General features: G+C 41.1%; 1 protein-coding gene and 2 pseudogenes across 12 annotated transcripts in view; 2 read left to right on the forward strand and 1 right to left on the reverse strand.

Moving 5' to 3' along the window:
- The window catches only part of LOC129762255 (double-stranded RNA-specific editase Adar), a 125,758-nt gene extending 110,552 nt beyond the window's left edge, over nt 1-15,206 (reverse strand). For 6 of the 12 annotated variants that reach the window (XM_055760344.1, XM_055760348.1, XM_055760347.1 and 3 more), the window contains exons 1-2: nt 14,727-15,206; nt 13,733-14,127 (exon numbers count right to left, since the gene is read on the reverse strand). In XM_055760344.1, the coding sequence (XP_055616319.1) occupies nt 13,733-13,973 (241 nt within the window). In that variant the 5' untranslated portion in view covers nt 13,974-14,127; nt 14,727-15,206. The remainder of the gene's footprint in view (nt 1-13,732; nt 14,128-14,726) is intronic. The other 6 variants (XM_055760343.1, XM_055760341.1, XM_055760337.1 and 3 more) reach the window with 6 other exon arrangements.
- On the forward strand, nt 4,079-4,207 carry LOC129763722 (U4 spliceosomal RNA; annotated as a pseudogene).
- Nucleotides 10,171-10,299, forward strand: LOC129763724 (U4 spliceosomal RNA; annotated as a pseudogene).
- Nucleotides 15,207-15,576: the final 370 nt, after the last annotated feature.

The raw sequence follows: 15,576 nt of genomic DNA on the forward strand, positions 1-15,576 counted from the left end.
CCTTACAATTTTTTCTCTTCTTTAACAATAAATTATCACTTCTAACCTTGCGTGGTAACTTGTTCTGATGTCTAGCAACATGCCTGATTTTTTTGAGCGCGAAAAAATCAAAAACTATTCATTTTGGAGCCATTTTTGTGTTAACAACTCCCAATTTAGAGTCGCAAGAGCAAATTTCCCGTAAAATTATTGAAAAACAGTCATTCTGTTGAAGTTTTCAATACATATGAACTGTTTAGAACCTGTTGAGTCTGATCATGAATTTTATTAGTTGTTTTTGTTGAAACTAAAATCAAAATTTCAAATACAAAAACAACATTTTTACCATTGAGTGTTTTCCGCTAGACGGGCAGGTGGCATCTATATTGCCACCAACATTTTGCGCTAACAGGGCAGTGACAACTATATTGCCACCAATTTTTTCAATGTTTTTGATTGTTTTGTGTATTGAAAAAAAAAATTGTGTATTTTAGCATATAAACATGTCGTTGTATTAGAGTTTGCGCTGATTACATGCCTAGTTCTCACGGCCCGTTAAAAGGTTAAATGAGCCGAAAAATAACAGAAAATGCTCTACTCCCCGATACGTGTATATCATTTGTAGAATACGCTAGAGCCAATATGATCTAATATGAGCGAACAAAACGCTAGTTTGAGTGTAGGAAAAAACATTATAGGAGGTTGTGTTCAAGACACGATCGCATTGTTGACGTAGAACTACGCTGTAGTTTAATTCAAGTCGCTTGTTTATAACTGCGAATATTTTGACGTAGGATTACGTCTCTCGGGACATATTGGGGTACAAATTGAAAATCGAAAATCGAGCAAATCGTGGAAATTGTCCAATTTCAAATGCTTATTACTCAGTCATTTCATGATGGATTGTTGAGATTTTTGTGTCAATCTATTTCGGCACTCTATAACAATTTTTTACATTGAATAAAATTATATATGTCATGAAACTAACCATAGAAAAATTGGAAAATCTCAACCTCTATCCTAAAGGAAATACCCACTTCTGATTGGTCGAAATTGACGACACATGCGGCGGCTCATGTACTTACAATTATTGGTCAGTTATTTCCTGATGGATTTACGAGACATTTGCATCAATCGGTCTGAGCACTCCATAACAATCCATCACAATTGATAATATATTAATATCATATGAAACTAGCTAGCAAACAATCAAAAAAACTCCTAACGGAAATACCTTGTTCTGATTGGTCGAAATTGAAGATACGGAGAAATCGGCACATCAAAGTAGAGGGAACTTTTGTTCCCATCGAAGTGTATTCCCTAACAGAGACATGAAAACCAAGCTGCCTGGGGGAAATCGGCATTGCAATTACATGAAAATAGGGGGAGCTTTTGTTTCTACCGACATGTATTCCCTAACAGAGATTTCAAATCCAAGGTGTCTGGGGGAAATCAGCATGTAGATAACCTCGTGGTCGATATTTGACTAACGACGCGCACAAATGGATAGTGCTCATTGTAACTAGCGCGGGCATTGCTGATTGCATACGTGCTAGCGAATAAGTAGGGAGCGATAAGTGTTTTTTTTTTAAATTTTCGTTCCAATAAGAATCTTTCGATGGATTAATTGAAAAATGATGTTTCAATGAACTGAATAGAACTAATGTTTGATAGAATATAAATAAAATTTAAATTTGGAACTTTTATGTTGGTTGCTTCGTGAAATTTCATATCAACGACCGATATCAATGTCCAATTTAAATTCGCATTGAGGCATGTAGCATCGCATTCCGTTAGGTTTTAAGCGAAAATGGAAATGGGTTGAGTAAACACTCAGAAAGTAAGAATTATAAATGAAATTACCTTTTCCATTTCGAATATATTTTCTCTATAAAAAATAAAACATTTTTTTCTGATAAGAAAACTTGATAATTGTTTTCGATAATGATAATTATCTTATATTACATTGATCAGGTTTTTTCTTTCCTTATTTCATCCATACATAACACAGTAGCCACCTAGTCCAGGGCCACAGATGACGGCTTTCATCTCATTTCACTTAGGCATCTTCTATCGTGACACGCACCATCAAATTACTAATCACCATCTTTCTATCATTATCACTCGGTTATGGACATTGGTGGTGTGAACAAACAATACCTAACAACCAGACAAAACGGCCCTTTTCAGGGCCACCAAATCACTATCGAAGAGTTTAACAATGTAATTTTTCAAACATATCCAAAATCAGCATGTAACAGATACCCTAACGGAATCCTACGTCAGCTGTGCGGTCGTGTCTCGGACACAACCCTCCTGTGACTTTTTTATAATGCTACGAAAATTTTGAAATAGCAATTCTAGTTTCGTCGCCCTGAAGTGTTTTTTTTTTATTGTAGAATCATTTGACGATAATTGTTTGATGAATCATTCTTGTGCTCGCAGAACAATACATGCTCGAGATAAGCGCAGCTGTCATCCTTAGTGAAGAAAGTTTTGCTACTGGCAAGCGAAACTAAATAAATTAATAACTTATTATAACTTATTGAATAACTTGGTATTCTCCAGATAATTTTTTGGTTCACAACCTTAACACCTGCTTCACCATAGCGCCAGTTCAATGCATTGATGCAATGTCAAAGACACCAACGAAGCCTTTATGATGCCAAAAAACAAACAATGTTAACTGCTTGGAAAAAGGCTGAATATTTGCCTCTGCAGAGATCCATTACTAATACCCTAGCGTGGATAATTCCATCCCGCTGTCTCCCCTCCTTGTTTATATCTATCATTCATCATTACAAACAATCGTCATTGATACCATAACAAAATTAGGCGATTGTTGCATCGTGACGGGGCCAATGCACACGGGAGCAAATACAAATGGGGTTTCAGCGTAGCGAAGATGCACTATTTTTACGTGCGGGTTATTAAGCACGCACGTACGCAGACAAATATCCATATATCGATGGCTTGAAGCAACTAAATATACACACACATATCTCTGTTTTGCGCCCTTTCTGTTAATATTGTATGTCTAGATTAGCTTAGCTGTCATCCTTTGTGGAGAGAGTTTTCCTACCGTCATGCGAAACCAAATCACTGACAAAATTCCAGAACAATTATTTTCTTGGTGAGCCGACGACAGTCTAGCTTGATGGTTCTCCACACAATTGGGTAGCTCAAAACATTAATGCAATGGCGTCAGTTTGATGCAATGATTGCAATGCCATAGACATCAGCGAGTGAGTAATTTGGTCGGGTCCACTGCTCAGTCCGAAACGAAGACATGTGATGGCGCAAAACAAGGAAGAACAAGCGATGTTCATTGTTTCGTATCTTGAACGATACTGAAAGTTTGCCTTTCCTTCCTTTCCTTGTTGAATTAAAGAGACTTTAAACTTCTTCAGTTCATTCGTCTCTAGCCTCCAAAAAGGCCCTTAGAAAACTCAACTCTTTCCTCATATTACTTCTCCATTCCCATTGCCTTGAGAGAACCATTCGATCCCTCGCCGTCCACAGCTCGCCCAGCAACGGTGTTGTCCAGTCGGTGTCCTCATGAAGAATGAAGTTTGCCTCAGCAAGATCCACTGTTTATACTCTGGGCAAATATTCCCCTTCGTGCTTCTTCTTTCCCTTCGTTCACGGAGACTTTACATTTTATGATTTCCCCTTAGCTGCTCGTTGATAAGTTCTCGCGTAACTTTTGAAAAGGTCCAATGTAACATTTTCGTCAACTCGAGAAAAACGAAGTTGAAGACCCGAACATTATTCCGCGAATTGTCTTAAAAGGTATCGATCTTTATCAGTACTTTCACCACTAGCAGTCAATAATAACTTTGAAAAACCAATCGTAACTGTTGTTTCGTGATTTAAGCTTAAGGTTGAAGCCTCGGAGCGAAAAATGTCACATTGGACATTTTGAATGCCCGCGTTTGCACATTGGACATATTGCGTTGCACGATAAGAGTTTGAAACTAACTACTAAACAACAATCCAAATATCAGTGTCGCCGCACGGATCATGCCTTTAGAGCGTGATTCATGGCGAGAACGATAGAGCGGATGCTTAGATCGCGCTCTATCCTAAATACACAGAATAGCTTGCGCAGTGGCTTTATCGTAACTAATGAGGTTTTTCCGAAGTGCGATTATTGCTAGCTGAAAACCTAAATATCATAAAACTCCTCCGGCCAGCGATAACCCGCCGGGAAGGAGAACAAAACAAAAATAAGCAAAACGACGTAATGTGTTTACGATCAGAGCCTATCTCCGATCGTAAATACCGAAGGACGGGAGAAATCCCAAAAAGAGAGCACTATGGGTGCTATAAACGGAGCCTATCTCCGAGCTAGGACAATAAGTAATAAAACGGAGAGGAAAAGATAACACGCCTGCGAGCGTGTTAATAATCATCCCTCGTTCGCCCGTCTGGCTTAGAATAAATAATTGTAATTTTCTCTCTCTTATGCTACGCCCTTCTGGGGTAGATAAGAAGGCAATGTCTGTATATAAGAGAAAACTTGAACAGAATAAACGCACTCTCAACTGGACACTCTCAACCATACCACGGACGGAGGAGCGTCGTGGCGAAGTACCGAACCCCTCTTTTTTTGTCATAAACGTATCACAACCCTGGACATCGCCCGAGCATCCTGGACACCATCGGGAGCACCCTGGACATCATCGCCGGCAGATCCCAGCGCAACAAGCGCTGGTAAGTATTGAACACCCCTCCTCCAAAGATCCGAAATTCCAACCACCCTTCCTCTCCCTTTTCCTTCCCTTGGCTCCGCCCGGCCAAACTCCCAAGTGACGCGGTACTACCGGATCGCACCAGTAGGCGCATACTCGTTATGCGCTCTACGTGATCTGGCCTACCACATAGCGTCCAGTAAAGGGCTTTCCCTTCGTGTCATCAGCACGATCTCGAACTGCAGCCACATTTGGTGGCTCCAGAGAGGATCTTTCCTCCAGCGTAATCAGCACGATACCCTGCAGCCACATTTGGTGGCTCCAGAGAGGAGTCTTTTCCTAAAGACACTGTACGAACTCACAACACGCTCGGTTGAGTTGAGAATCCTGTTAAATTGATTTGCGCCCGTCGTTGAACGGAGAGGTTCGGTCTTGTAAAGACGAACTAGGTGAGGTTGTCTGTGGACATCACCATTTAGCCAAGAGGCAAATTGCGCATTTCAAGAAACAGAAATTAGGTCCTGAAAGACGGACAAATTAGGCCGTAGAAATCGGCATCTTGTTGAAACAAGTCCAGCTTTATAAACAGACCGATCGCCAGTCAGGCATAGTTGGACGAAGGCAACCAGGCGCCTCGTCAACATCAACTGTAATCCGGTCACGAGGGCCGGAAGACGAATATTGTGCAACGTTTGAAATCAGCGTAGGCAACTAGGCGCCACGCTTGGTTTAAGACAAGGCGAAGGCAACCAGGCGCCTCGCCACTTGCGCATTATAACACAGTTTAAACATCGAGTGACGGCAACCAGGCTCCTCACTCAGGAATAATGATATCAAGCTTTACGAGATCATCACGCCCGTGCTGTGATGCATGTGGCAAGAAAATTGAACTAGACAATCTGGTCCAATGCAGACAGTGCAAAAGGAATTATCATCATTCCTGTGTAGGACATACACCCACTGAAGAGGAAACCTATTTAGTATGCTCGCTTTGTTCCCCTACCAAAACAAACGAAAGTGAGGGAAAGGCACAGGCACCTGCAGCGTCTCATCCCTCAACTAATTCGAGGGAACAAAAACAGATAGAGGAGCTGACGAATCTAGTTACACAACTAGCTGAGATGCATGTTAGCGAACGCAACAACATAACCACATTAAAAAAGGAAATAGTAACAATGCAGGCATCACTCAACGCTTTAGTCGTGGGCGCAACGACAATAGCAACACAGCGACAAACAGAATTACCATGCTCTCCGGCGCAAGCGCAGTCAACTGAACCCCTAATCAATATCTCCGGGCAACAACGTGACCGAGCAACGATTCAAACACCACTACCAATGAGATCCGGTCCATCAATTGGCTGGGAGCAGAGTGCAATGATGCCAGCTCCACAGCATGGAGATTTTACGATTCTAATGAAGAGGCAAGCTTTGACTCCCTTGCCAAAATTCAGCGGGTCGCCCAAAGATTGGGCTAAATTCAAAAGGATCTACGAAGTCAGCACGAGAGAATGTGCGTTTTCCAATCATGAAAATCTCTCCAGACTTGAAGCTGCCCTTGAAGGACGCGCAGCTAGAAGCGTGCAGCAACTATTTATAAACTCGGAAAATGTTCCGAGTATAATAGAGAGACTAGAGGAAAATTTCGGAAACCCTAAATTCATATATGAGGAACTACTGCACGATCTACAGAAGCTTAAAAGAGAAAGTAGATCAATAATAATCGAAATGTCAGATGCTTTAGAAAATATGGTGGCAAACATGACGATCATAAATCAAAGAGGTTACCTACTAGATGCGAGGTTAATAGAAGACTTAGTTAAGAGACTACCTTATAACCTGCAAATAGAATGGACACGCCATAGAACGACGACTGGTGATGCCCCATCTTTAGAAGAAATGAGTAACTGGCTGAAACCTCACGCCAAAATAATGAGGAATATGGCTTCTCCTCTACCTTCTACAGTTAGAAGCCAGATACATGTCCATCAAGAGATGCCACGCATGAAATGTCCGGTTTGCTCGAATAACCATAAAATCTTCGATTGCACGGAATTTAAGAACTCCAACATCCAAAAAAGATGTCGATTGGCAGTACAATGTAAAATATGTTTCGGATGTCTAGGCACCGGACATATGGTTAAAGATTGCAGACGATCTAGGAGGTGCGGCTTGAGTGGATGTAACAAGCACCACCACAGAATGTTACACTCGAATCCAGACATGGAACCAACACCTCGTAATACGTCCGCTACAGTTCCGCTTGAAGCCAACTGCAATATTCACAAGTCCTCAGCAAACGAGATATACTACCAGGTGATTCCAGTAACACTTCAACACGGAAGGCATTCAGTCGATACATATGCCTTCCTAGACACAGGGTCTTCCCTGACATTGCTAGATGAGGAAATGGCAAACTCCTTGGACCTATACGGCAGAGAAGAACCACTACAATTAAAATGGACACAGGACGTGTCTCGAAACGAGCTGAACAGTAGAAAAGTACAAGTTCGCATTCAGGGGTCGTCCAGAAGGTCGTACCGACTTGACGGTGTAAGAACCATTAAAAACTTACAACTTCCGACTCAGACAATGAACTACAAAGCAATGGCTACAAAATATCCGCATTTGGAAAACCTTCCGATCGAAAGCTACGAGCTTGCAAGGCCAACAATTCTCATAGGGCTGAATCAAAGCCATTTGCTTACCGCCATGGAAACAAGAAGGGGAAGTGACAATGACCCAATAGCAGTCCGAAGTAAGCTTGGATGGTTTATTTTCGGTAATGTCAGATCAATTTATCAAAACGATCATGAACTATTGCAACACGATAAAGAACTACGAGATATGATGGCTGCGCACTTCTCAATCGATGAATTTAGCATCAGACAACCAATAAGAGTCAACGACAACCCCTTGCCCTTAGAACCGGTCAACAAGTATACCACCGCGAGTTCTAACAACGTAATGCTGATAACCTCGACCGAAGATAAATCAAAAAAATCAACGCGAAAAAAAAGACGTAGAAATAAGACTACAACAAAAGGCATTTCTAAATCTTGGTTCAACATCTCACGTATATTGAAAATAATGATGTTGTTCGTAATGTCGTTCACGTTGATCAACGCTATATCCATAAAACCCGTTGACAAAGACGGTCTAATGTTCGACCACGAAGGAACGTGCTTATTACATAGAGGCATATGGCAAACGAATATACAAACCAACGTAGTGCCCGATGAAGACATTGAAGTAATTAACTCGATACGGAATAATGTGACAGTAGCGATGAAAGACATGGAGTTTGTCATCGAAGACTCTCTCCTAGAGCAAATTGCAACATCTGTTGAACGTTTATGCGATGATGCGATTGATGAAATCAAGCAGACAACGAGAACTAAACGAAGCAGAGGGTTCTTCGGTTTTTTGGCGGACTTAATATTTGGTAGCGACAATATGGAAAACGAGCTACAGGCAATGAGGGTTCATGAAGACGAAAAAATTCACCAAATATCGGAGTCAATGGTAAAAATGAATACCAAGGCGTCCAAAATGGGAGAACAGCTTAACGAGAGATACTATAAATTGTACAAAGACATGACTCAATTAAAACAATTATATTCTGCGGATAAGGTTCAAAGGTTACGAACAACGATGTTAGAAACCACGATATTGGCACGAGAAGTTATCGATGGAACGTTGAATAGATATAGGAAAGTTCGAACGTTTCCTTTGTCCGTCGACGAACTAGCCCAAACCAGAAAAAACATTTCACAAGCGTTGCCAACTGGTTACATTGTCCTGGATCACCCATCAGCCGTAAAATACAACACGCGTGTAGTCAACGGCTCCCTCATAATTACCATGACGAGTGTTGTCATCAACAAAGTTGAGTTCGAGGTATTTAAGATAATACCGATCCCACGGGCTGAGAATGGCTCAATTATTGTAACAGAACATGATCGCATCGCGGTAGGCCACAACCAAGACTTCTTCTACCCATCGATCGAACTAACAAAACTGAATGATACGCATTTAATTACGGTTCAACCAGAACTGAGTAAGGAAGTGGATTGCGTAGCGGCTGTCATACTGCATATCGCAAGTACCCGCAAATGTGCAACAAAACTGTTAACCACGCCTTACGCTATGATGGAGACACTGTCCACTCCTAATACCGTTTTATACTATGCATCCGATACAAAGGCAATAGTTATACATTGCGACAACGTGGTAATGTCACCACCTTATGAGGCAGCAATAGTAACTCTCCAGCCAGATTGCCGTATACAATCCAACAACAAAACGATACATGCAAGTTTAAATGGCATGAACAAGAAGATTGCAACATACTTCAAATCTAAATACCAGGTGGCCGATCACCTATTGGACGAATTCAATGACACCGTAAAAGATGTGGTGGAGCCGAAGCCCGATAATCCCTACGATAACAACGCTATGATAACCGTGTACAACAGTTTGGATCCCTTCCATCCGAAATCGAAGTATCTTTGGAGGAACGCCGCCCTTTTCGTAAGCATACTAATGATTATAATCGGGATCATTTATCTACGTTGCTGCAGACGAAGATGCTGCACCAGATCCAGAGCCACAGCAGGACCCGATGTCCATATCCGAATGGACAACCTATTGAACCGGCAACAATTAGAAGACACAGCGCTTTAAAACCAAGCATTGGAGGGACGTTCAATGAAGCAAGGCGGCATGCCGAAGAATTGAAGAGAAAAAGTGATTTAAAACTCTGTTAGACCATAAGTACACAAAATGTAAAATAGAAGAAAATAATTGAATATGAAATAATTGTAGTCAAAATGAGGAATCTGACAATGAATAAGAAATATAAGCAACAAAGGGTTGCATAAACTGACGAGAAGATATGTCGTCTAATGTAATAGTAAAAAAAAATATAATTTGTTCAGTGAAAGAAGCAATTAGGCGCCGTTGTATGGCTATTAAAGTACATAAAGTTGAAGACTCTTCTATGGATAGAAGAAGTATTGAATTTGAAAATTGAATACTCCTGCGAGAGTAAAATGAAGTGTAACACAAAGCTAAAATGAATAGGATTTGCATTGTAAATGAATCTGAAGGCAAAGTGGCTAATAAATTGTAACGAAGCAAAGAATGAATTTATAACACACCATGTATGAAGAATAAACGGAAGTCATCCGCTCATAGCAAACGAATTGCATTGTATAAACTTCAGGTTAGGAAATTGAATGTAAGAAAAACATAATATTGAAAAGAGAATATAAGATGAAACAATTGCGAATTATACAGTAATAAAAGATACAGCATCAGAAGCATAGAAGAAAAAATTATTAGAAACAGATGCGGCGTAGCTCAATTGGTAAATCTGCCTTACGCGATTTACGAGGGCCGGTATGTCGCCGCACGGATCATGCCTTTAGAGCGTGATTCATGGCGAGAACGATAGAGCGGATGCTTAGATCGCGCTCTATCCTAAATACACAGAATAGCTTGCGCAGTGGCTTTATCGTAACTAATGAGGTTTTTCCGAAGTGCGATTATTGCTAGCTGAAAACCTAAATATCATAAAACTCCTCCGGCCAGCGATAACCCGCCGGGAAGGAGAACAAAACAAAAATAAGCAAAACGACGTAATGTGTTTACGATCAGAGCCTATCTCCGATCGTAAATACCGAAGGACGGGAGAAATCCCAAAAAGAGAGCACTATGGGTGCTATAAACGGAGCCTATCTCCGAGCTAGGACAATAAGTAATAAAACGGAGAGGAAAAGATAACACGCCTGCGAGCGTGTTAATAATCATCCCTCGTTCGCCCGTCTGGCTTAGAATAAATAATTGTAATTTTCTCTCTCTTATGCTACGCCCTTCTGGGGTAGATAAGAAGGCAATGTCTGTATATAAGAGAAAACTTGAACAGAATAAACGCACTCTCAACTGGACACTCTCAACCATACCACGGACGGAGGAGCGTCGTGGCGAAGTACCGAACCCCTCTTTTTTTGTCATAAACGTATCACAACCCTGGACATCGCCCGAGCATCCTGGACACCATCGGGAGCACCCTGGACATCATCGCCGGCAGATCCCAGCGCAACAAGCGCTGGTAAGTATTGAACACCCCTCCTCCAAAGATCCGAAATTCCAACCACCCTTCCTCTCCCTTTTCCTTCCCTTGGCTCCGCCCGGCCAAACTCCCAAGTGACGCGGTACTACCGGATCGCACCAGTAGGCGCATACTCGTTATGCGCTCTACGTGATCTGGCCTACCACATAGCGTCCAGTAAAGGGCTTTCCCTTCGTGTCATCAGCACGATCTCGAACTGCAGCCACATTTGGTGGCTCCAGAGAGGATCTTTCCTCCAGCGTAATCAGCACGATACCCTGCAGCCACAATCAGCATATCGTTCTAAAGACAGATTATCATTGTTATCACTCGTTGAATAGCACTGAAATCGATAACAACACCTGAAAGAAACAAAAACTCAAAACGACCGAAGTACGACTTCGTTTTGTTTTGATTGCTTTGTTACTTCGGACTTTTCGAGCGTCAGAGGAAAGTGGCGTAACAGCCGAGTGGTCAAAATCCGAATATGTACATTGGATATTTTTTTGTATCGGTGATAAAAAGATGAACAAGATAGATACGAGAACGATTGTTTTTGTAATGCATTCAATGATTGAAAACTAATGGCGTGCATCCTTTAACTCGATTTGTTTACATTTGTTACATAAGACCTTTTCAAAAGTTGCGCGAGAGTTGTTCCTTATTGGCAGCTCTGTTCGGGAAAGCACACAAATAGACAGAACAAATGTATGAAGAAATGAGAATGATTTCTATTCTCATCATTTTAAACCATATACAGACTATGGGAATGTAATGTATAGCGTATCAAACAAATCTTGGGGAATTTCCGATTCGTTTGGTATGTAAATCGCCACAATCCGTTCACGGCAAAAATAGTTGTTGGGACCACTGCACAGAGCGCAAAAATCCCGCCGCTGAAAATTAGGTATGTTTACTAAGTGATCGCAGACAACTTCGGGATCTATATGTTCTGCGGTGTAAACAAAACAAAAGGAGGAAAGTAAACAAATGGAATTTGAAAAACAGAAGAAAAGTTGGAGAGTATTCAATGTATAAATCAAACTTAACTTACAGCAATAGAAAATTGAATAGCAGCAGGAGAATCGATAATTCTATTTGATTATTAAAAAGCTGATAGTGAGTAATTAAAATATTGTTATATTCATCCAAACTCATATAATTAAATCAAAACTAAACTCAAATTAGGTTTCAAAAATAATCCGTCGTTATTTGAGCGGCATCTGCAAGGCACTTTAGAACGAAACTATAATTGTAAGTTTCATTATAAAATTTGGAAACAAATTGTTACTAAACTAAATGCAATAAATTCCAGCTTTGATCTGTCATAAACAAGACCGATTCAAGAAGTTTCGTACTAAGTCCGAACAATAGTTATTAACGATAACTTTATTTCATAAAAACGTGACCTGTTTTCTGATTAGGCATCCTTAATGGAAGAGTTCTACGTCAAAATGAAAAATTTCGAACGCTTATAACTCGAACATTTCTCAATAGTCTTTGCGATCTATTGCATCAATTGATAGGAAATATTATCTATCACAATGAATAACATTTTATTTTTTTTAAAAAACAATTGAATAATTGTTGAATGTCAAGCATTGTCCGAACGCGCTATGTGTCTCGTTTTGATTGGTTTTAATTGGTCCAACCAGAGTAACAGCGGAATATAGTTTGAATACAAGCAAATAATTATATTGTAAGTCACTCCCGCTGTGATTCTACCGGCAGTCGAATCAAATAAATATGGCAGTTGCTTTCCGAACAAATCTCGCGTAACTTTTGAAAAGGTCCAATGTAACATTTTCGTCAACTCGAGAAAAACGAAGTTGAAGACCCGAACATTATTCCGCGAATTGTCTTAAAAGTTATCGATCTTTATCGCTCCTCTCACCACTAGCGATCAAGAATAGCTCTCCAAAACCAATCGTAGCTGTTGTTCCGTGATTTGAGTTTAAAGTTGAATCCAAGGAGCGAAAAATGTTACATTGGACGTTTTGACTGCCCGCGTTTGCACATTGGACATATTACGTTGCACGATAAGAATTTGAAACTAAATACTAAACAACAATCCAAAAATCAGCATTTCGTTCTAAAGACAGATTATTATTGTTATCACCCGTTGAATTGAACTGAAATCGATAACAACTACTGTAAGAAACAAAAACTCAAAACGACCGAAGTACGACTTCGTGTTGATTTGACTGCTTTGTTACTTCGGACGTTTCGGCCATCGGAGAAAAGTGGCGTCCGAAGTAACAGCCGGGTGCTTAAAATCCGAATCTGTACATTGGATATTTTTTGTATCGGCGATAAAAAGATGAAGAAAATAGATACGTGAACGATTCTTTTTGTAATGCATTAAATGATTGAAGACTAATAGCGTGCATCCATTAACTCGATTTGTTTACATTTGTTACATAGGACCTTTTCAAAAGTTACGCGAGAAATCATTCATTTTCTAACCGCGAAGCAGAGCTGATATGCTAAGGCCATCCTTCGAGCATGTAGCGGCAGAAGTGGCAGAAGCGGCAGTGGCGATAGCGGATAACGAGTGATAATTTTTAAATGAAATCGATTTGTTATTTCTTCCCGATATTTTTGTCCATATAGATTATCGGACATCGCTACATTCGCTTTGACGGAGGAGCATTGAAACCCATCTCCACGCTGCTTTTGAAATGTGAATTCATTCGAAAACTCCAGAAAACTTTCGGTGTCTCCGAATTGCGGAGGACTGAAGTATTTGTTGCAGTTGCTGAATCTGACTGCAACAGACTGCAAAATAGTTTTATGTTACATAAAACACACACGTGGAGGAGCTTGCTTCCTTTGGGAGGAGGCGGAAAAACGTACACAACACAGCTAATAGTGAAAATTTATGGTTAGTGACAGGAATCGGGACGGGGACGTATACAAATCTCGGATGATATTCATGTAGTTACCTGAGGAACTCTTCCTTTTGTTTGGTCGCCTCGTCGGTGTTGTCATAATGCCTCCAGCGGACCGTGGTGGTGAGTTGGATGCCGCAGCCGTCGTCGTGCCCGATGTGCCCGTTGCGGCCCCACCGGTGAGCACCGGTATCTTATTGCCGCCGCCGGCGTTGTTGCCGTCCGCACTTCGTTCCATTGCTTGGTCTATCTTCTTTTTCCAGCGATAATGATCGTAAACAACGTTCGGACGCATACAGGTAGATTGATGATTGAAATTGACACTTTGGGATCGAGTTTTGCACGATAATTGAAGACTTCTTAAACACTCTCAGTTACCCTCACTCCGGTCATAGTTGATGCAAATTTATATCAGTGTTTTTCGATGCTTTAATACCGACTTCCTGCAACTAATTCAATCACGTTCCAATAGATATTTTAAATTATTCCTGCCCAGAAATGCCAATTTGGTTAAACCACAGCTGTACCTAATACTAAGCCCTATCTATATAATGAAACATTGAACTGATCAAATTTGGAACACATCATGCTGAAGAAACAAGGAACTCACGATGTGCCGTACCCACCCCCCAATTTTGGATAATATTCCATTTAATTTGGCAATCAAAAGCTCATTTTGTTTATTGTAATTATCGATTAGCGCCGTTTTCGCTCGAGCAATTCTATGCGCTAATTGTCGCCCCATCGTGTTGTGATTCGGAAGTGCGAACAAGAACCGAAAAAAAGATACACGAGGATTATTCGCCCATTCTGTTCCCAAAATGTAAACATGGTCGCTTTTCACATTTTCCAATTGGAATCGATAAACAGGGAGGAAAAGAGATGAAAATTAATCCAACGGGAGAGAAGCCGCATTAGAACCCTATTTGTGTGCGATCATTTACGCATCGTTATCCAACTTTTCTGCTTTCCTTGCAGCAGAGGCTGCCGCAGGCAGCGTCTCAGCAGGAAAAGAAACACACAGGATAAAGAACTATCGTTCACTAACCAACCGGAGCTTCCGAGCATGAATTTTCACCTAGCTTCAGGTCCTGTTCACGCGTTTTGCATCATACTTTTCTCGAAGGACACTCAGTTTGAACGCTCTGGTCCTCTTCCTACGCACGACGTACAAACACTCCGAATCTTTTTAATTACCACGGAATCCTTATCCGGAAGTATTTTTCGCTAGCAAAGCCTTTTTGCAGAACCGATTACAATTATTATTTTCACTTCAGCTTATCAGTGCAGCTAGCTAATGATGCATACACACACCAACCAACACCGTTGGGTAGAACTGTTCCGCTAGGCGAACCGACCAAGGATACAAACTAAAAACCGTCCACCTCCGGTGCTGCTTCGGGTACGAATGTTCTTGTTCTAAACGTGCCGAAGCTCGCTAACGCCACACCGATTGGTGGCTGCGAAGCGTCGACTTGTGTTTTAACGATTTGGTTTTCCTTCAACTTTTCCTCCCATCCGCTGTGGTTTGCAGTGGATTTTTTTTTGTTTGCGTGAAGTTTGACATTTGTCTGGTGACAGTCACTGGCAGTAGTCTACGAAAAGGGCGTAGCGAGGTGTTTGAAATGGTTTGAAGCTGGAGGTTTGGAAATTAAGGGTGATGCCAGAGTGAACGCGACATGCGATGCGATGCGACACTACGTGATTTTTGACAAGCCGCGCGTTGTTGCGCGACCAAGCTCCGTTCATTCAATTCTGGCAAAAAACTATTTCATATGCCAGAGTAAACGCGATGCGATGCGACGCGACAAGCAAATTTCTGCGCGACACAAAATCAACCTCGACATGCACAGCTTTTTCGCGCGATGAACACGCGACAAGTGAATGTCAGTTTTATA

The sequence above is a fragment of the Toxorhynchites rutilus genome, chromosome 1, assembly GCF_029784135.1.
Source record: "Toxorhynchites rutilus septentrionalis strain SRP chromosome 1, ASM2978413v1, whole genome shotgun sequence".
NCBI lineage: Eukaryota > Metazoa > Arthropoda > Insecta > Diptera > Culicidae > Toxorhynchites > Toxorhynchites rutilus.